This window comes from Watersipora subatra, chromosome 7 (genome assembly GCF_963576615.1).
Source record: "Watersipora subatra chromosome 7, tzWatSuba1.1, whole genome shotgun sequence".
Lineage (NCBI taxonomy): Eukaryota > Metazoa > Bryozoa > Gymnolaemata > Cheilostomatida > Watersiporidae > Watersipora > Watersipora subatra.
This window is the reverse complement of record NC_088714.1, coordinates 65,616,167-65,640,306: the sequence shown is the minus strand read 5'-3', so window position 1 is coordinate 65,640,306 and position 24,140 is coordinate 65,616,167. Positions and strand designations below refer to the sequence as shown.

General features: G+C 37.3%; 1 protein-coding gene across 1 annotated transcript; it reads right to left on the bottom strand.

Moving 5' to 3' along the window:
- Window positions 1–524: 524 nt before the first annotated feature.
- Window positions 525–23,632, bottom strand: LOC137399795 (CLK4-associating serine/arginine rich protein-like). Its single transcript, XM_068086020.1, has 16 exons — window positions 23,521–23,632; window positions 23,246–23,343; window positions 21,128–21,223; window positions 20,153–20,323; window positions 13,679–13,815; window positions 13,338–13,513; window positions 10,799–10,872; window positions 10,484–10,705; window positions 9,229–9,300; window positions 6,698–6,826; window positions 3,299–3,347; window positions 2,663–2,738; window positions 2,446–2,504; window positions 2,222–2,363; window positions 1,194–1,482; window positions 525–928 (listed from the first exon to the last, which is right to left on the bottom strand). The coding sequence occupies exons 1-16, from the start codon at window positions 23,617–23,619 to the stop codon at window positions 880–882; spliced, it is 1,938 nt and encodes a 645-aa protein (XP_067942121.1). The 5' UTR covers window positions 23,620–23,632; the 3' UTR covers window positions 525–879.
- Window positions 23,633–24,140: the final 508 nt, after the last annotated feature.

Here is a 24,140-nt window from a genome sequence, read left to right as displayed (position 1 = left end):
TTGTGCAAACCATATGTTCAAGAGCTGCCTACACTATCAAGAACTGTTCTTCAGCTAACCTATGATTTTTGGCTCCTTACGGCTTACACAATGAAGCGAGCACTTAGCTCGTGTAAATAAAACTGACTTTGCTTGGGCTTCAGCTCATCGATTTATATTTGATCTACATGCTAGATTGGATTCTGGTCCCTAGATGCTTGCAACTGTACATGGCTATGTGAAAACATTAGATGCTAGTCAAGGTGCTAGGTGAATTCCATATGCTTTTGTGTTGTAGGAAGAAGTAATGGTTGCCATGAGTTGAGTTCAATTTCAAAAGCAAATATTCACGCCAATCTCAGCAAGACTCAACTCTGGCTACTAACAAAATTCTTACTTGATATCTGTTCAAGTTACCTGCCATACGCAACACTTCAGCACATTATTAGCAAATTTTAAGAGTTCAATCCTGCATTCTTAATAAATCACAACTACTGGCTTTCACCGTCACATGTAATATATCATAAAGCAGAAAACAATTTAAATCTGAAGAAATTTGTATATTGCAACTTGAATAGATCTGCCCAAATGAGCAATAAGACCGGTGTGGGTTTGAGGAGAGTTCATATATATAAAAACATTACTGACAGACAATTCGTTTCCACAACGGTGGAAGAAAACTCTCTTTGTCACTGATTTTGCTTCCTCGAAGCGAATAATTATGGACTAGGTAATTGACGCGAAACAGGCTGCTCAACAGCTTGCAGCCATAGCTCCTTACATATCCATTGATTATAGCCATAGCTCTTTACATATCCATTGATTATAGCCATAGCTCTTCACATATCCGTTGACTATAAATTCTAGGATGTAGATTTTAAACATTTACGGTACAAAACTTCAACGATAATTTCTTCTCCTGGTAGGTGATCTGCTGTATGATCTATGCCTGTAAACAGATTGAAATGAAGATCAAGTACAGTATGTGATGGTGCGCAACAAGGAATTAATTTACTACTTACTAATTCTATTTATTATCATCTTGATGAGCGCATTTTTAGTTCAGAGTATCTATACACAGTATACAATGATCATTGACCATGCTCTGTCTAGGCTTCACCTGTCATCTTTTAATATCAGGAATAATGATATCTGATTTTGCAGAAACCTCAAAGGATTCAGATGAAAGCTGAGTAAGGAGAGGCTGAACATACCCTCCAGCTCCCCTATGAGACTCCCGAGAATGATTGTTCGAGTCCCAGCTATCTCGACTGTCCCAATTATCCCTTGATGTCCAATTCTCTCTAGCGCTCCAGTTATCTCTGTTCTCTCGGTGTCGATACCTTGGGTCCCCCATCTCTCTGGAATCATAGGCCTCCCTGGAGTCTCTGGCGTATCTACCGGAATGGTCATCTCTAGATCCCCTGTAAGGGTCGTACCTGTAACCACCCCTACCGGAACCACTGTAGTCAGCACCACTCTGTCTATCATCCCTCCTACTGACTGTAAAACAAGGGCCATGCGCATATTTATTCAAGCAGAGATCAAGGGTTAAGAAAATGCACTGGTATATATCTGTGCAACTCTCTTATATTTTGGTGTAAAAAGAATGACACATCTCTAAGTAAGTTATGTTATCTACTGTAGCTATATTAATAGTATCTATGGCAACTTAAGAGCTTCCCTAACAACTTCTTCGTATAAAACAGGCTTTATTATCTCTGCACAACTATGAGTTCCCTCACAATCTTCAGCCTTCTAACTATGACACTCTTGTGTTATCCTCCAATAAAAACTAAGGCCTGCAGTTCGTCTAAACTGTCCCTCTTACCAACACTACCTTCTATCTGACCTTCCTTCCAGTCTAAACAATACGTCTTACCAACACTACCTTCTATCTGACCTTTCTTCCAGTCTAAACTATACCTCTTACCAACTCTACCTTCTATCTGACCTTCCTTCCAGTCTAAACTATACCTCTTACCAACTCTACCTTCTATCTGACCTTCCTTCCAGTCTAAACAATACGTCTTACCAACACTACCTTCTATCTGACCTTTCTTCCAGTCTAAACTATACCTCTTACCAACTCTACCTTCTATCTGACCTTCCTTCCAGTCTAAACTATACCTCTTACCAACTCTACCTTCTATCTGACCTTCCTTCCAGTCTAAACTGTACCTCTTACCAACACTACCCTTTTTCCTCCAATGTCGCTATTACATATATGCCTGCAGCTCACCGTATTGTTCCTTAGATCTTTTCTCCATGGATCGATCACGAGACCGAGAACGTGATCTACTTGATGAGGAGTTATGTCGATGTCTCGTGAAATCCTTTTTTCGAAGTTCTTCCGCCTGATGTCGTATCTCATCAGCACGCTCCTACAGGTGCACAGGTACCAAATTCAAGCCTAATGTTTGCATGAATTACTCTGAAAAATCTGTGATAACCACCTCTACCTACCTGCTGCTCTCTTCTCATCTGATCTTTTTTTTCCTCTGTTGTTCTCTTGTCTTCTCGGTCTACAGATGCAAAAACCACGATGAATCCTAAAACTGACTGCAGAAGAATGTAACAAGAAAACACAGATATGAAAGGAAAGAAGGGGTGAGGGAAGAGAGGTAACGACCCCTAAGGGAGAGTGAGAAAATTGTATGAAAGTGAAAGTAAGGTGACTTACAAGTTCGATTAATTGCAGATCTCATCTTCCTCTGTAACCGTTCTTTAGCTGACATTTTACCAGCAGCCAGTGATGACTACAATGGGGTAGTGTCCATGTTTATCTCCAAAACGACAGATAAGTCAATGCGATAGGCTACACTGGACACATTCATGTAGCACTCTAGGCTATAGCTATGTAAGTTGTATACAAGTATGTTTGCATATTGGAGTATTATCTACCCCTGTCTACCTCGTGATATAATATAATATGTATCTGTTTATATAACATTGCGTTCCTTTATGCATCTACATGTTGTAGGTAATACGTAGGATGAATCCATGGAGCATACCCACATAGAAATCTATATATGACTGATATATTCTAATGATCTCGGATTAAAACAAGATATCAAAATTCATATCTAGAATAACTTCATGCACTCTTGTGCTCCAAAAGCATTTATATGATGCCTTGTGTCTGATTACTTAGATAAGAGATGACTCCAAAGAAAAACTAAAACAGACATCCACCAGAAATATATGCCGCAACACTGTAGGAGGAAAGCATTTGACCTCTGATGAGGTAATGCATAATCTATCCATAGTAAATACTAGCAACGGATAGAAGCACGACAAGCTGTAATATCTTACTGACTTTGGCTGCTGTATATGATTTACTCAGCCCTTTATGATCTCCCTCTGACCTGCAACAAAACGCGTAAAGTAATTATACACACGTTTATGACACGAAGTGTGAGCCCTGCTACCGCTAGCACCATAGACACAAAGACACAGTTAGAATACATGTTCATGACTACTAGCTTTCCACTGCATCTACCCAACATTTTGGGAGAAGGATGAGCAGTAATAATTTCAGACCGTCGTTCCATGACCCAAAATCTGAATATGGTATGTCACTTTTAGTATCGAACAGTGGCAGAGATCTTCATAAAAATCTTTTCTACATTTTCTTCCTCTTTAATTATTCAGCCTTTTTACTTTAGTCTCCCCGATAGCTGCACGATTGTCTCCCCGATAGCTGCACGATTGTCTCCCCGATAGCTGCACGATTGTCTCCCCGATAGCTGCACGATTGTCTCCCCGATAGCTGCACGATTGTCTCCCCGATAGCTGCACGATTGTCTCCCCGATAGCTGCACGATTGTCTCCCCGATAGCTGCACGATTGTTTCCCCGATAGCTGCACGATTGTCTCCCCGATAGCTGCACGATTGTCTCCCCGATAGCTGCACGATTGTCTCCCCGATAGCTGCACGATTGTCTCCCCGATAGCTGCACGATTGTCTCCCCGATAGCTGCACGATTGTCTCCTCGATAGCTGCACGATTGTCTCCCCGATAGCTGCACGATTGTCTCCCCGATAGCTGCACGATTGTCTCCCCGATAGCTGCACGATTGTCTCCCCGATAGCTGACGATTGTCTCCCCGATAGCTGCACGATTGTCTCCCCGATAGCTGCACGATTGTCTCCCCGATAGCTGCACAATTGTCTTTTTATGATTCTATCATATCCTATATCTAATTTCAACTAATTCCATGTTCCGTAAATTCATAACATTTAATTTGCAACGGATGTTTTAGAATACGATATTAGGTTGAAGGACCAATTTTCATATCAAAATAACTCTCAAATACCGCATTCATTGGGTAAAATTATATTTACATGTACATGATTTAAATTCAAATGAGGCCTCAAACCTGGTTTTTCCATGATATCAAACCTGGTATCTTCAAGGCATTAAACATGGTTTTTCATGACCAACCTGATATTTTTATTACATTCTAAAAATCTTAGAAATTAAAATAGCACTCGTTTATGGCAGACAGTTCTATTCTTAGATAGCTGATACAATTTGTGCAAAGCAATGCGCATACTTGCCAATAATTGGGAGGATTTTGTTAAAATCTCGAACAGTCAATAAAGGTTATACTTCTAGTCGACTATATATGTTGGAAAAACCAGACGATCTGCATTTAAACTTATTCAGCTTGTAGACGATTGTTTGGTTGTGACAAGCATTCGATGCAGATCAAATGCAGTTTCATTTTTTCAAGCGGAACAAGAAAGTTTGTGCTTATAACAGATAAGAATGATGCACTCTTTGCATACGCAATGTTAATCGGCAGAGTCGATCAGTCGATCTGTCCACTTGACAAGTGAATTGGCTGTCACGGAAATAGACAAAGTTAATAAGAGATGACTGGTGTAAACAAAACTGACTGAAGGAAATGGAATGATCAGCCGCTCAAATAATGGCAGAGAAAACCTGGACAAATACTTATTGTCAGCTCAGGCTGCCTGACTGTTAGCACTGCCACCTGTTTGATAAAGTCATCCGTCGGGGTGCCATGAAGTCAGCAGTGCTAGATCAGCAAGCGAGTTTGAACAAAGATATATAGCTATTAAAAGACATCATGACATGCTGTAAAGCTGAGTTTACATGTTTGTATTATGCCTGTAAAACTTCCTTAACCTCCAAGTGAAATGCCAACAACAGTGACCTGTGAACTCAAGTCCAGTTTAAATGGCAGTCATACTCAATCCTAAGTTTCACCGAAGTGCGCTCAAGTCCACCTATCTAGACAATTTTAGCTTGAGTTTTCTCCTATCATGAGTTGTTACGAGGGGGCTTCATAATTTCATAGAAATGCAATGGTCCAGCGGCATTAACTTTCCAAAAGCATAAATCTAACAATTTTGTTGCTCTTTTAAGAAACAAAATTTTGGAAATATTACCTTCCGGTGTATTTTTCTCCAATGCATAAGGGTATTCGCATGACAGAATATAAAAAACTATTTTGGAATGAGACAGGTCACAAACTATCGCTTCATCATATGGGTAACCATACACTTGAAGTTATCTTCTAATGTCACTTTGAGTAATGGGCGACCGACATGCCGCCTATCCGTTTATAGGTGTGCGGAGATCTCACAATTTACCATGACTGAATAGCGATTACAATGAAATTCATATGACAACCGACTGCTGTATATTGTTCATGTGTAATAGCAGATTTAGGATCATCTCTCTGAACAATCCAGTGGATGTGATTACTGATAGAGTGAGAGCTAAACACGCTAAACAAAGACCATGTGTGGCGTTCAACTTTAAACATCCTGACTTGAAGAACTCCTGACTTGAAGAACTCCTGACTTGAAGAACTCCTGACTTGAAGAACTCCTGACTTAAAGAACGCTCATAAGGGTATTGAAAGAAGATATATTCTCTTTCAAACACCGAGAGAAAGTAACTCAACTTGAATCCTGAAGCTTTACGTTATATGGAATTCTTTACTTTATTCTTTATTTGGAATACTTTATGTTATTCCTTCCTTTAATATCTTGAGGTTAAATGGAAGTTATGTTGTAGGAAGCTTATGCTATAAGAGCAGCTACTATATACTACTCCACATACAATACTGATTATTAGAGACTAATCACTTAGTACACTATTTTCACACAATATGAATTGAATATATATATATAAATTAAATATATATATTAAATATATATATATATTGTCAAATGTATATATATATATATACATTTGTCTATATATATATATATATTGAATATATATATTTAATTCATATTGTGTGAAAACAATGTATATTTATGTATATACATGAATTGAATATATATATATTTATATATATATTCACTATATATATTATATATAAATACATATTCATTTTACAATGTGGAATAAATATATATTTATATATATATTCAATTCAAACTGTGTGACAATAGTGTATATTTATATATTTACATGTATATATATTTAAATAGACAGATTTACTAGTTACAAGCTGTGAGAGATTACAAGGGGACACGATTACAAGGTGACACAACTAGAGTCATTGCAGCAATCGAATACACAGGCAAGTAGACAATACATAGATCATCCATTGCAATGAACATCACAGCCACTAGTTACAAAAATACACAGCTACTTACTACAAGAGGTGACAATTACTAGAATAGCTAGTTGAAAACGAAAAGTTATATTATTATTAAATATTATATTTACTTATATGAGGATGGTCCCTGAGAAGTGCCTTCTTCATCAGATGATAAACCGCTTTTGTCGTCTGATGACTTTTCTAAACTAGCACGTCGATATCTCTTGATTACTGGAGGAGGTGGAGACAACTGCTTCCTGCGACAAAAGAGTGGTAAGGAAATAGCACCCAGCAAACCAGCTTCGTGTAGAGATACTAAGATCAGCAGCAAATGGATAAATGCGGAGATCCCATGTTTTTTAACTTGCAGAGAAGATGGAGAGGTAGGTGGATGCGTAAGTAGATGTATGTACATGTAAATTGATGAATGTATGTGTGAATGAATGTATGTATAGGTAAATTAATGAAGTATAAGAGTATAAGTGAATAAAGTATAAGAGTATAAATGAATAAAGTATAAGAGTATAAATGAATGAAGTATAAGAATATAAGTGAATAAAGTATAAGAGTATAAGTGAATAAAGTATAAGAGTATAAGTGAATGAAGTATAAGAGTATAAGTGAATGAAGTATAAGAATATAAGTGAATAAAGTATAAGAGTATAAATGAATAAAGTATAAGAGTATAAGTGAATGAAGTATAAGAGTATAAGTGAATAAAGTATAAAAGTATAAGTGAATGAAGTATAAGAGTATAAGTGAATGAAGTATAAGAGTATAAGTGAATAAAGTATAAGAGTATAAGTGAATAAAGTATAAGAGTATAAGTGAATGAAGTATAAGAGTATAAGTGAATGAAGTATAAGAGTATAAGTGAATAAAGTATAAGAGTATAAGTGAATAAAGTATAAGAGTATAAGTGAATGAAGTATAAGAGTATAAGTGAATGAAGTATAAGAGTATAAGTGAATGAATTATAAGAGTATAAGTGAATAAAGTATAAGAGTATAAGTGGATGAAGTATAAGAGTATAAGTGAATAAAGTATAAGAGTATAAGTGGATGAAGTATAAGAGTATAAGTGAATGAAGTATAAGAGTATAAGTGGATGAAGTATAAGAGTATAAGTGAATGAATTATAAGAGTATAAGTGAATAAAGTATAAGAGTATAAGTGAATAAAGTATAAGAGTATAAGTGAATGAAGTATAAGAGTATAAGTGGATGAAGTATAAGAGTATAAGTGAATGAAGTATAAGAGTATAAGTGAATGAAGTATAAGAGTATAAGTGAATGAATTATAAGAGTATAAGTGAATAAAGTATAAGAGTATAAGTGAATAAAGTATAAGAGTATAAGTGAATGAAGTATAAGAGTATAAGTGAATGAAGTATAAGAGTATAAGTGAATGAATTATAAGAGTATAAGTGAATAAAGTATAAGAGTATAAGTGAATAAAGTATAAGAGTATAAGTGAATGAAGTATAAGAGTATAAGTGAATGAAGTATAAGAGTATAAGTGAATAAAGTATAAGAGTATAAGTGGATGAAGTATAAGAGTATAAGTGAATAAAGTATAAGAGTATAAGTGGATGAAGTATAAGAGTATAAGTGAATGAAGTATAAGAGTATAAGTGAATGAAGTATAAGAGTATAAGTGAATAAAGTATAAGAGTATAAGTGAATAAAGTATAAGAGTATAAGTGGATGAAGTATAAGAGTATAAGTGAATGAAGTATAAGAGTATAAGTGAATGAAGTATAAGAGTATAAGTGAATGAATTATAAGAGTATAAGTGAATAAAGTATAAGAGTATAAGTGAATAAAGTATAAGAGTATAAGTGAATGAAGTATAAGAGTATAAGTGAATGAAGTATAAGAGTATAAGTGAATAAAGTATAAAAGTATAAGTGGATGAAGTATAAGAGTATAAGTGGATGAAGTATAAGAGTATAAGTGAATAAAGTATAAAAGTATAAGTGAATAAAGTATAAGAGTATAAGTGAATGAAGTATAAGAGTATAAGTGAATAAAGTATAAGAGTATAAATGAATGAAGTATAAGAGTATAAGTGAATAAAGTATAAGAGTATAAGTGGATGAAGTATAAGAGTATAAGTGAATAAAGTATAAAAGTATAAGTGAATGAAGTATAAGAGTATAAGTGAATGAAGTATAAGAGTATAAGTGAATGAATTATAAGAGTATAAGTGAATGAAGTATAAGAGTATAAGTGAATAAAGTATAAGAGTATAAATGAATGAAGTATAAGAGTATAAGTGAATAAAGTATAAGAGTATAAGTGGATGAAGTATAAGAGTATAAGTGAATAAAGTATAAAAGTATAAGTGGATGAAGTATAAGAGTATAAGTGGATGAAGTATAAGAGTATAAGTGAATGAAGTATAAGAGTATAAATGAATAAAGTATAAGAGTATAAGTGGATGAAGTATAAGAGTATAAGTGAATGAAGTATAAGAGTATAAGTGGATGAAGTATAAGAGTATAAGTGGATGAAGTATAAGAGTATAAGTGAATGGAAATTATCAGTGAATGAGTTTGGATCCTAATACCACCCTGGAACAGTTTTCATGTCTGAGCATCTCCCATTTAGCTGAAAACAAATTGATTAAATTAATGGCGGTATAAAACGACTGCTCACCGAGATATCTGATTGGATGAATCTTTCCATGGCTCATCAGTTGGTGAGACGCTCCTCATTCTCCGCTGTTTCCTACAGATAAAACAAATACAATAAACATTAATTTACATACTATTAAGGGCTCCCTGGTCTTGATATGGAAATTATAAGAGCATATCAAGAGCAGGAAGCCCTTAATATTATTAATATATTATTATTATTATTATATGCATGATATTATAATAATGATAAGTATGCTAGGCTGCACATCTAGCATACATCTACCTACAGTAGGTTGAGCTGTACATCTAGCATACATCTACCTACAGTAGGTTGAGCTGTACATCTAGCATACATCTACCTACAGTAGGTTGAGCTGCACATCTAGCATACATCTACCTACAGTAGGTTGAGCTGTACATCTAGCATACATCTACCTACAGTAGGTTGAGCTGTACATCTGGCATACATCTACCTACAGTAGGTTGAGCTGTACATCTGGCATACATCTACCTACAGTAGGTTGAGCTGTATATCTAGCATACATCTACCTACAGTAGGTTGAGCTGTATATCTAGCATACATCTACCTACAGTAGGTTGAGCTGCACATTGATATAGCGTGTCTTGCTAAGAAAGCAGTTCAACATTCTCTTGACAAAAGGGGCAAAAATGAGTCATACAAGAGACTGAGAATAAGAAATATTCTTTTCAGCAAACAACCCAAAAATATCCAGGTAACTCATATTGTTACCCAATGTTTACAGAAGGCTTTACCACAGTGAACTTGAAGCTGCCATGAGTTTTCTTTGTTATCACAGAGCTATCACGCTACCATAGAGCTACCATAGAGCTATCATGCTACCATAGAGCTATAATGCTACCACAGAGCTATCATGCTACCATAGAGCTATCATGGTACCATAGAGCTATCATGCTCCCACAGAGCTATCATGCTACCATAGAGCTATCATGCTACCATAGAGCTATCATGCTACCATAGAGCTATCATGCTACCATAGAGCTATCATGCTACCACAGAGCTATCATGCTACAATAGAGCTATCATGCTAATTGAGCTATTAAAATTTTTTCTCTACAACAAGAGCTCTCATAATTTTTTCTTTAAAACAAAGCACTACAATTAGCCGTTTGAAACATTTTCCTTTTAAAAACATGTTCCATAATTTCTTTTTAAATAGTGGTTCTATAAATTTTCCTTTCAAGCATAGAGCCCCTCTGGTTGTGGAATAAAAAGGTAGTGACAAGCAACTAACCATCCGGTGGTAGATGAGTTCTTGCTAAGTCTGAGGTGAGGTGGGAGATTAGTTTCACTGGGGAGGTCCCGAGGTTGCTCCGTCACTGCCTCATCATCTAGGTTGGTTATGAACTCGAGGCTGTCAACAACCGGACTCGGAGAACGTGAGGAGTCGCTGTCAGCCCTAGATCTTTGACTGTAGGTGGGACTACCTCTGGCCCGTTGGTCTGGGGGTTGGTATCTGAAAAAACAGACAAACATACTAGGAAGCTCTGTTAAAACGCTCAAAACTGGCAAGGGCATTGATTGTAGGGCAGTGAGTAATTTAGCAAACCTGGGAGGGCTGACACCTCGTAGCCTCAGCATTGTCTCCTTGTACAGCCTCCTTTCCTTACGTGATTTACGCCCCTAAGAATTAATAAGAGTCACACGCTAGGCTTGTACCTGATCAGTTTGTGAACTATCTGGCAAGCATAACCAGTTTTAAAACACAAACACAGACGCGTCCATGCAGAAATACGCCCACATACAGACATACCCTAATACAGTTACGCCAACACATGAGCCTACTCACTAAGAAAAGCTTTAACATAGATACATGCCTTTGCGTACAAATATAATTTTTAGCTGGCTAATATCACACGATGGTGCGGTTTAGTGACTATCTTTTTGTGCAGATGACAAATGATTGCACATAGTAACTACCGTAATAGTAACAAGCCGCAATCTCCTGTAGCAGGTTAACTGCTTGTAAATAGTCCTGTGGCATGTTAACTGCTAGTAAATAGTCCTGTGGCAGGTTAACTGCTAGTAAATAGTCCTGTGGCATGTTAACTGCTAGTAAATAGTCCTGTAGCAGGTTAACCACAAGTAAATAGTCCTGTGGCATGTTAACTGCTAGTAAATAGTCCTGTAGCAGGTTAACTACTGGTAAATAGTCCTGTAGCAGGTTAACTGCTAGTAAATAGTCCAGTAGCAGGTTAACTGCTAGTAAATAGTCATGTAGCAGGTTAACTGCTAGTAAATAGTCCAGTAGCAGGTTAACTGCTAGTAAATAGTCATGTAGCAGGTTAACTGCTAGTAAATAGTCCTGTAGCAGGTTAACTACTAGTAAATAGTCCTGTAGCAGGTTAACCGCTAGTAAATAGTTACCAGTTGATAAAAACTTGTTTCAACGCATCATGACCACATCCTCCAATTGTTAAAAATTGTTCTCTATGAAACTGGTTTTATAGAGAGCAAGTAAACTATATAATGTATAAATTAAAACTTATACAAACTAAGGTAAGAACTCCTTTCTCTAGTGTAATCTATATTTTACAGAAATAGAAGCTTCATTAAAATCCTTAAAATAATGGTTTACACCTCATAGCAACACGCTGAATAGCAACACGCTGCATAGCAACACGCTGAATAGCGACACGCTGCATAGCGACATGTTGAATAGCGACACGCTGAATAGCAACACGCTGAATAGCGACACGCTGAATAGCGACACGCTGAATAGGAACTCGCTGAATAGCAACACGCTGAATAGCGACACGCTGAATAGCGACACGCTGAATAGGAACTCGCTGAATAGCAACACGCTGAATAGCAACACGCTGAATAGCAACATGCCGAATAAATAGAAATACTCGATAAAAGTGACACGAAGGAAGCTACCCTCTAACCTCTAACAGCCATTCGATGGTGGTATTGCTGGAGTAACATTATACTTATAAAAGTGTGAATTGAACTTAGACAACATCCAGGTTTCGTCTGCGAGCATTCCTCCAAGATTACCTCTCCAACTCGTGACAATATACATGTAAATGCAGTGGACTCCTAAGTAATGACGCCTGTCTTATGGTTTTTTCGCCTTACGAAGTGGAATACAAAGTTTTTCTGGTCCCTCGTTACGGCATTTTCCCCGCCATATGGCATGAACAACAATATCTCTCCAAAATCCAAATTTGGCGGCCATTGCACATACGGCATGACTGCGAGTTGCGATCTCATTGAGAGCTTACGTGAGTGATATGATAATGTATTTATTGCGCATTTTAGTGCTTAATATAAACTTTAATTCGTTATCAATGGTCACAAGATTGCTACTTATGTCAAATGGAGAAGAAAATGATTACTATGGAAATGGAGCTGGAGATAACCACGATATATGAAAAAGTATATCGCCAACCTTGCTAAGGAATATGGCCATAACCAATCCACGCTTGGAACAATTATCAAGAACACCTTACGTTATAAACGCCATTTTAAAATTTTATTGCAATTGTAATGTACTGTGCATGATTATATACATTGTAAGTATGTATTACTTACGTCACTATTTTGTTACTAATTTAACTATATACGGAATGTAGATGATATTTTAATTCTTTTACGGGAGGAGGTTGGGTGCATTTGATAATTACTAATGTTCCTATGCCCCTCCATACAACATTTTCGCCTCAAGGTCCCGACACCAGAACGAATTAATGTCGTATGATGGGGCCTACTGTACAAGCATCAATCTACATGCACGACAACATATCACCATTTCCTAGCATACGTGCTACACGCACAACAACATATCATCATTTCTTAGCATAGGTGCTTACCTACATATGAAATCCCTAATGTATAAACGCATTCACATACAAGCACGGCCACACACGCGCCTACACAACATGTTCCACATATAGACATGACCACAGACATCTACAACCAACATGGTCCACATATGGACACGCCCACAGAAATCTCTACACATGACATGGTCGACATAGGGCCTCGGCCACATATAGACACACTCACATATAGATACGCCTACTTTTAGACACGCGCACATATAGACACGCGCACATATAGACACGCCTGATGCATTCGCTTACAGACATAGCTGCCTTCTCCTGCTCAGCGATCTTCGCCTCCCTCAGTTCGCTTTCATCCTCCTTGTCCTTGGTGAGCTGCTCTGCAAACTCGCCGATAGACATGCCGTATGTGATGGCGACGATGTCTAGTTGCTGCTTTAGCTCATCCGATATTTCATCAATGTCAAATGCGATATCTGCAAATCAATAAACAAATAGAGCGATTCCACGAAGATAGGCTAAGATTTAAAGCTATCCACACGAACATTAGGCCGATTCTAGCAACTACAGCGATATCTCAACCCCTACAGATAAATAAGTATAGAAGGTATACAGAAGTTATGTATATGGTGTTACAGTACCCAGATCTACATCCTCAAAGTCATTGTCTTCCTGTTCCTCGTCACTCAATTCTTTCTCTGCAGACGACAGTTTTTTAGAGGAATCTTCAGATTCGTCATAACTGAATCCTATTGCAGCCTTCTTACCCACCATAGACCTGAAACAGTGACACACCCACAACTTCTTACCCTCCATAGACCTGAAACAGTTACACACCCACAACTTTTTACCATCCATAGACCTGAAACAGTGACACACCCACAACTTTTTACCATCCATAGACCTGAAACAGTTACACACCCACAACTTCTTACCCACCATAAACCTGAAACAGTTACACATTCACAACTTCTTACCCACCATAAAACTGAAACAGTTACACACTCACAACTTCTTACCCTCCATAGAACTGAAACAGTTACACACCCACAACTTTTTACCATCCATAGACCTGAAACAGTTACACACCCACAACTTCTTACCCTCCATAGACCTGAAACAGTTACACATTCACAACTTCTTACCCACCATAAAACTGAAACAGTTACACACTCACAACTTCTTACCCTCCATAGAACTGAAACAGTTACACACCCACAACTTCTTACACTCCATAGACCTGAAACAGTTACACACCCACAACTTTTTACCATCCATAGACCTGAAACAGTTACACACCCACAACTTTTTACCATCCATAGACCTGAAACAGTTACACACCCACAACTTCTTACCCACCATAAAACTGAAACAGTTACACACTCACAACTTCTTACCCTCCATAGACCTGAAACAGTTACACACCCACAACTTTTTACCATCCATAGACCTGAAACAGTTACACACCCACAACTTCTTACCCTCCATAGACCTGAAACAGTTACACACCCACAACTTTTTACCATCCATAGACCTGAAACAGTTACACACCCACAACTTCTTACCCTCCATAGAACTGAAACAGTTACACACCCACAACTTCTTACCCACCATAGACCTGAAACAGACACACACCCACAACTTCTTACACTCCATAGACCTGAAACAGTTACACACCCACAACTTCTTACCCTCCATAGACCTGAAACAGTTACACACCCACAACTTTTTACCATCCATAGACCTGAAACAGTTACACACCCACAACTTCTTACCCACCATAGACCTGAAACAGTTACACACTCACAACTTCTTACCCACCATAGACCTGAAACAGTTACACACCCACAACTTCTTACACTCCATAGACCTGAAACAGTTACACACCCACAACTTCTTACCCTCCATAGACCTGAAACAGTTACACACCCACAACATTTTACCATCCATAGACCTGAAACAGTTACACACTCACAACTTCTTACCCACCATAAACCTGAAACAGTTACACACTCACAACTTCTTACCCACCATAGACCTGAAACAGTTACACACCCACAACTTCTTACCCACCATAGACCTGAAACAGACACACACCCACAACTTCTTACACTCCATAGACCTGAAACAGTTACACACCCACAACTTCTTACCCACCATAGAACTGAAACAGTTATACACTCACAACTTCTTACCCTCCATAGACCTGAAACAGTTACACATTCACAACTTCTTACCCACCATAAAACTGAAACAGTTACACACTCACAACTTCTTACCCTCCATAGAACTGAAACAGTTACACACCCACAACTTCTTACCCTCCATAGACCTGAAACAGTTACACACCCACAACTTTTTACCATCCATAGACCTGAAACAGTTACACACCCACAACTTCTTACTCACCATAAAACTGAAACAGTTACACACTCACAACTTTTTACCCTCCATAGACCTGAAACAGTTACACACCCACAACTTTTTACCATCCATAGACCTGAAACAGTTACACACCCACAACTTTTTACCATCCATAGACCTGAAACAGTTACACACCCACAACTTTTTACCATCCATAGACCTGAAACAGTTACACACCCACAACTTTTTACCATCCATAGACCTGAAACAGTTACACACCCACAACTTCTTACTCACCATAAAACTGAAACAGTTACACACTCACAACTTTTTACCCTCCATAGACCTGAAACAGTTACACACCCACAACTTTTTACCATCCATAGACCTGAAACAGTTACACACCCACAACTTTTTACCATCCATAGACCTGAAACAGTTACACACTCACAACTTCTTACCCACCATAGACCTGAAACAGTTACACACCCACAACTTCTTACACTCCATAGACCTGAAACAGTTACACACCCACAACTTCTTACCCTCCATAGACCTGAAACAGTTACACACCCACAACATTTTACCATCCATAGACCTGAAACAGTTACACACTCACAACTTCTTACCCACCATAAACCTGAAACAGTTACACACTCACAACTTCTTACCCACCATAGACCTGAAACAGTTACACACCCACAACTTCTTACCCACCATAGACCTGAAACAGACACACACCCACAACTTCTTACACTCCATAGACCTGAAACAGTTACACACCCACAACTTCTTACCCACCATAGAACTGAAACAGTTATACACTCACAACTTCTTACCCTCCATAGACCTGAAACAGTTACACATTCACAACTTCTTACCCACCATAAAACTGAAACAGTTACACACTCACAACTTCTTACCCTCCATAGAACTGAAACAGTTACACACCCACAACTTCTTACCCTCCATAGACCTGAAACAGTTACACACCCACAACTTTTTACCATCCATAGACCTGAAACAGTTACACACCCACAACTTCTTACTCACCATAAAACTGAAACAGTTACACACTCACAACTTTTTACCCTCCATAGACCTGAAACAGTTACACACCCACAACTTTTTACCATCCATAGACCTGAAACAGTTACACACCCACAACTTTTTACCATCCATAGACCTGAAACAGTTACACACCCACAACTTCTTACCCACCATAGACCTGAAACAGACACACACCCACAACTTCTTACACTCCATAGACCTGAAACAGTTACACACCCACAACTTTTTACCATCCATAGACCTGAAACAGTTACACACCCACAACTTCTTACCCTCCATAGACCTGAAACAGTTACACATTCACAACTTCTTACCCACCATAGAACTGAAACAGTTACACACTCACAACTTCTTACCCTCCATAGACCTGAAACAGTTACACACCCACAACTTCTTACCCACCATAGAACTGAAACAATTACACACCCACAACTTCTTACCCACCATAGAACTGAAACAGTTACACACTCACAACTTCTTACACTCCATAGACCTGAAACAGTTACACACCCACAACTTCTTACCCTCCATAGACCTGAAACAGTTACACACCCACAACTTCTTACCCTCCATAGACCTGAAACAGTTACACACCCACAACTTCTTACACTCCATAGACCTGAAACAGTTACACACCCACAACTTCTTACACTCCATAGACCTGAAACAATTACACACCCACAACTTCTTACCCACCATAGAACTGAAACAGTTACACACTCACAACTTCTTACACTCCATAGACCTGAAACAGTTACACACCCACAACTTCTTACCCTCCATAGACCTGAAACAGTTACACACCCACAACTTCTTACCCTCCATAGACCTGAAACAGTTACACACCCACAACTTCTTACCCACCATAGACCTGAAACAGTTACACACCCACAACTTCTTACACTCCATAAACCTGAAACGGTCACACACCCACAACTTCTTACCCTCCATAGACCTGAAACAGTCACACACCCACAACTTCTTACACTCCATAGACCTGAAACAGTTACACATTCACAACTTTTTACCATCCATAGACCTGAAACAGTTACACACTCACAACTTCTTACCATCCATAGACCTGAAACAGTTACACACCCACAACTTCTTACCATCCATAGACCTGAAACAGTTACACACCCACAACTTCTTACACTCCATAAACCTGAAACAGTCACACACCCACAACTTGCTGAGATAAGAAAAACTAAAACTGATATAAGGCTGGTTATTCAACTCTAGTAACCCGCAAACAAAGAGTCGGACATGTAAGTTGTGAAGGGTTTATATAACAGAGATTAGGAAATATGAAAATGATTAACACATACATTTTCTGCATTTGTAAGAATTCCTTTTTATTATCAGCACATGAAATTATATACCAAAGAAATGACAACCACACAGGCCACGGTGACGGCTGAGACCCGCTGAACATGTGAAAGTGAAATGAGCTGCTAATGATGTATGAAAGCTTAACTTCAGCGAGCAGTGTCTATCTTTCCAAATATGTCATAAAAAGTTCAGCTTCAATTAAGAGTTATTAGCATTTACAATATCACACCATCAATAGATGGAATGCCTCATGTACCCTGAATTTATTCCACTGCATGTTAGCTTTATGGAAAACTGACCAAAGAACTGAGAAGTGTCAGATAAAGTACAGAGTAGAATCAGATAAAGTACAGAATAGAATCAGAAAAAGGACAGAGTAGAATCAGATAAAGGACAGTAGAATTAGATAAAATATAGAGTAGAATCAGAAAAAGGACAGAGTAGAATCAGAGAAAGGACAGAGTAGGATCAGATAAAGTACTGAGTAGAATCAGATAAAGTACAGAGTAGAATCAGATAAAGTACAGAGTAGAATCAGATAAGGTACAGAGTGGAATCAGATAAAGTACAGAGTAGAATCAGATAAAGTACAGAGTAGAATCAGATAAAGGACAGAGTAGAATCAGATAAAGTACAGAGTAGAATCAAATAAAGTACAGAGTAGAATCACATAAAGTACAGAGTAGAATCAGATAAGGTACAGAGTGGAATCAGATAAAGTACAGAGTAGAATCAGATAAAGTACAGAGTAGAATCAGATAAAGGACAGAGTAGAATCAGATAAAGTACAGAGTAGAATCAAATAAAGTACAGAGTAGAATCAGATAAAGTACAGAGTAGAATCAGATAAAGGACAGAGTAGAATCAGATAAAGTACAGAGTAGAATCAGATAAAGTACAGAGTAGAATCAGATAAGGGACAGAGTAGAATCAGATAAAGTACAGAGTAGAATCAGATAAAGTACAGAGTAGAATCAGAAAAAGGACAGAGTAGAATCAGATAAAGGACAGTAGAATTAGATAAAATATAGAGTAGAATCAGAAAAAGGACAGAGTAGAATCAGAGAAAGGACAGAGTAGGATCAGATAAAGTACTGAGTAGAATCAGATAAAGTACAGAGTAGAATCAGATAAAGTACAGAGTAGAATCAGATAAGGTACAGAGTGGAATCAGATAAAGTACAGAGTAGAATCAGATAAAGTACAGAGTAGAATCAGATAAAGGACAGAGTAGAATCAGATAAAGTACAGAGTAGAATCAAATAAAGTACAGAGTAGAATCAAATAAAGTACAGAGTAGAATCAGATAAAGTACAGAGTAGAATCAGATAAAGGACAGAGTAGAATCAGATAAAGTACAGAGTAGAATCAGATAAAGTACAGAGTAGAATCAGATAAGGGACAGAGTAGAATCAGATAAAGTACAGAGTAGAATCAGATAAAGTACAGAGTAGAATCAGATAAAGTACAGAGTAGAATCAGATAAAGGACAGAGTAGAATCAGATAAAGTACAGAGTAGAATCAGATAAAGGACAGAGTAGAATCAGATAAAGTACAGAGTAGAATCAGATAAAGTACAGAGTAGAATCAGATAAAGTACAGAGGAGAATAAGATAAAAGTCAGAGGAGAACCATTTACCTACGAAATTGAGAAAAGAAGAATTACTAGCGCTGGATAACGACTCGACTGCATTCGGTTTTTCGATAGTTGTTCTCTCTCGGCTCATCGATTCAAAAGGAGAAGACGACTGCGTATGAACCGAATTTTACATCACGATTCGATTTAGTGTTTGCGCATGCCCATGCAGCAGCTTTCTAAGCAAATTTTTGTGAGAGCATTGATCGGTCAGTAAATGTGTTTAGGGTTCTTTTAATCCAAAATGTAGCGATAGTCTTGACTCTTGCCAAATTAACTCATATGATGATTTGTAGTTAAGAGACTTATATTTTTAATATCTTATTACAGTATTAATCTTCATTGATTGTATTTGTCCTGAGCATATTGTAATTTTTTTATTTATATTTATTCAATTGTTTTTAAATTAATTAATTTGATGTTGATTCATTAAATTTTAAAGAGGATAACATTTTTCAAATTGGATTGGTTAATTAATATTAATATAATTAAAAATGTCACCATTACCTAAACATTTTTTTAAATATTAATTATTAGTTTACTATTTATTAATAAATATACAAATCTCGGTACGATGCGGTTCATAATGCCCATATGAGTAAACCGAAGTAACAAATGAAGATTCGGTTTCATTCAGTTTTCAGGAGAAAACAACTCTGAGATTGAATGCATAGTGCAGGTAGACATCGAACAGCTCTAAGAAATACTAACTTCTTCTTGTCCTCTTGTTCTGAATTTTTGCTGACATCTCCAAATCTCTCGTCAAGGTCAATTTGTTTGAGAGCAGCCTCTTCAGTAATGCGTGCGCAGTCGTTTTGCACAATGATACGATATCTGTCATAGTTGCACCTCATGTCATCTTCAACTTCGAGGGCGTCAGGACTGCAACACAAATCAATCAATATTATCAATATATGGACAGACTCTTTACTTTCGGTTTCGTATATGACCGCAAATTCTGAACTCACCGATGTCAGGCCCATAACTTAGAGCGCATTGCACTTGTAACTGAATAAAATACTACATATCCCTGCATATAAGCTAGGGCAGCTATAACGAGCGTATATGTATACGCTTTCTTTTAAATTCCATGGTGACCAATTTCAGTAGACTGCATATTTGGAGTTGTTTTACAGTATGAAAGACAACTCTCAATCAACCTCTTGTACGTGAATCTGTTCTCATGGATGGGTAATGCAACTAGAGAGCGTTTATATATACGCCTCCTTTTTAATTCCATGGTGACCACATTCGGTAAAACTTTTGTGAAACTTGGTCATTCAATTTGATTTGACTGAATATAGTTTGAATGATCCTCTAACACAATAAATACATTTTGAAATAGATTTTTGTGGTGTTTATGAACAATGACTATAAGTTTGCCCCAATTTGCCATGCTTGATTGTTAAAATCATTGGATAATAAATGCATGTTTTTTGGAAAACTGCCACTGGCTTGGACTGATGACAGTGTGACCACTGGAACCCGTTGAAAAGCAACAAAAAGTGCTAATAGATTTCGTAGTAACGGCTGATTTTTAGCCCTTCTGTGGTAGATGTAAGATCTTGAAATTGTTTCTATTTGATGTTGTCAGCTGGTTAAAGCGATCAGGTCGCAGGTAACTTGATATTAAAGTAATGGTTGATGTTTGTAATGTTGATATGGAAGTAGAGTAGGCCTACTTACAGACTAGAACCAGGCTTAAACTCCGGTATCTGGTCTAAATGGGCTCTTACATCAAACCTGTCTATCAGATTTTCATCATCGCCATTCCATGCCATCCTGTGAGAAACGAAAGAGTAATGTAAATACACAGATGTATCAATCTCTATGTTTCCAAGATGCGGTTAGTCTACAAGTTTGTCCCCATCTGCAAGATGGAGAAGGCAAAGATCCACAAGACAAGTGAGTTTTGTTATTCACAAACTTTTATCGAATGTTTTATGCTTGCGAAATATAGAAACGACACTTGCCGACACGAGCGAATGCCGCGCAAGAAAATGCCGCGCAAGCTAATTCGTTGTAAATACTTTTCACGCTTCAGTCATTCTTATTTCGATTTGAGCAGTTCCGGATGCGCCACAATTACCTCTGGCCTAGAAATCCTCATATTTGTTAACAAAATGTCAGCATAAATTCGTAACACGCGATTGTCCATTGAAACACTTATTACACAGTAATTCAACAAGTGCACACAACTCTGAATCCACATTATGGAAACAGTTCATTCACTCCATATAGGAGCAATTCTAATACGTAATAAAACTTTTTCATACATGCCTACGTTTCTCTGCAGTTGGGTTAGATAAAAAGTTGCTAGTTACGCAGTTGAAGAAAAGCCCTGTTCAACCATGTTTTTAAATCTTACTTGCTTTGCTTCGCCTAACATGCTCTGATATGAAGAGACTTCAAGATGCTTTTCAGTTTGTATAGATGTCTTTGACCTATTTGTCCAATAGGTCAAAGAATCTATACAAAGAGTACTTGTAGCATTTATTCATGATGCCCCATTTTCTGGCTGTAACAAGCATCGTGCGAAAAAGGTGCGACTTTCTTCCTTCAATGAGTGAATAGAATGAGTTAACTAAACTCCAGTTTGGCCTAGCTATTTATGAGTAGTTATTGAAGTTGCGATAAAGTTGTTGTTGTCGAGATAAATCTGAGAGTTAGCAATGGTTAGTCTGAGAATTGTTAAATAATTTCTAGCAATTGAGATGAGCATAGAACATGTTTACAGCACCAATATTGGGACATGGAAATGTAACATGTTTACAGCACCAATATTGGGACATAGACATGTAACATGTTTACAGCACCAATATTGGGACATGGAAATGTAACATGTTTACAACACCAATATTAGAACATGGACATAGAATACATTTACAGGACCAATATTGGGACATGGACATGTAACATGTTTACAACACCAATATTAGAACATGGACATAGAATACATTTACAGCACCAATATTGGGACATGGACATGTAACATGTCTACAGCACCAATATTGGGACATGGACATGTAACATGTTTACAACACCAATATTAGAACATGGACATAGAATACATTTACAGCACCAATATTGGGACATGGACATGTAACATGTCTACAGCACCAATATTAGAACATGGACATAGAATACATTTACAGCACCAATATTAGAGTGTAATAGCTTGTGCATTCTAAAAAAATGATTTAAAAGAACTAATTGGACTGCCAAAAGGCAAAAGATCCTCAGTTCAATTTCGCATAATGAAAAACCATCTCGAGTCTTATGAAGAAATGATGGCATGAACTCCAAATACTACTCTAGTTCCTGTCTAACTAAAGACTGGCCATAGGATCAACAAAAAGCATATCAATTGATAAATACATGTAGATAATAACCATTGATTATAAATGTTATAGAATTCATCACTTGACCCAAATAGTCACATGGTCGGAGCTACCAATCATTTTCGTGAGTTCACTGATTAACTGACAAGCTGAACAAGTTCATCTAAGGATTGTCAGGGCAGCTCACTAGATAAGTGACTCACCCCATCACACATCGAGTACTGTACCTACTATATACTATATAAACTCTGTATCTAGCAGCCTACGCTAAAATATACAGTCTTACAACTAGCCTTATTTTGCAGGCTATACCAAGATATAAGAGAATTATCTGTTGTGCAAATGGTAAAAGTAATTGCTTCATTATGAAATGCAGCAATAGAATATCTATATGATATTTGTTCACCAAGTACGCTATTTGATAATACTAAAATGAGGGTAAACTTAAATTCAAAATTCATACATGCTCCGTGGCCCTTCAGCAGCTGCAACGACTGTCGGGTCAATGTGAATACGCATGCTGGATCCTTGGAGACGAAGAAAACTGCATGGATCTTTCTTCTGCAACATCATAATACCGATAGCTAGAGGTCAGCAGTAAACTATCCATTACTACGAAAGCAGGATCCTAATTTACAGAATGACACAATTCGAATCTTATTTTATATGATCCCTTAGCAACATGTAAATACCTGCTCATCATCAGTGTACAACTAACATGCGAAACTCTCTACTTACACACAACTCGTAGTAATTACGTCTTCTCTCCGCTCTTTTTTTATAATCCACCATCAAACAGCGCAACTTTCTTTCTTGTTTGCGAGCTTGATGCCACATGTCGGTAATGAATAGCTTGTCCTAAACAGTAACATAGTTTTTGATTCTGCAGCACATAACTCTGCATAAAGGCGGACAAGCTCAACGTCGCCAATGTATGTTCTTAACTCAATAATAAAGTAAGCGCGATGCTTGTGGATATGCACTTCAGTGTGTCACGAGTCGAAGTATTCTGTCAGCCAATCATGTGACCAATAGCTAGATATCTCTAATTTTCTAATAAGTTCTTCTGTTGATGAAAACCTTTTTATACCGTGATGCTAAAGTAACTGCTTCTAATTTTGGGATTTAAAATTTAGTAGCCTGTGTTTTACTGCAGTAACAATTTTTAAATTGTGGATAGAGGGTTGTACCTCTAAATTGTGGATAGTGTTATACCTTTAAATTGTGGATAGAGGGTTATACCTTTAAATTGTGGATAGAGTTATACCTTTAAATTGTGGATAGAGGGTTATACCTTTAAATAGTGGATAAAGGGTTGTACCTTTAAATTGTGGATAGAGGGTTATACCTTTAAATTC

Bases quoted from the DNA above. Each gene is read 5' to 3' on its own strand.
- LOC137399795 (XM_068086020.1), bottom strand. From the start codon at position 23,619: ATGTGGCATCAAGCTCGCAAACAAGAAAGAAAGTTGCGCTGTTTGATG. The intron at 23,344-23,520 runs GTAAGTAGAGAG...ATGATGTTGCAG, and splicing joins GTAATTACTACGAGTTGTGT to AAGAAAGATCCATGCAGTTT. The intron at 929-1,193 runs GTATGTTCAGCC...ATCTGTTTACAG, and splicing joins TCTCATAGGGGAGCTGGAGG to GCATAGATCATACAGCAGAT.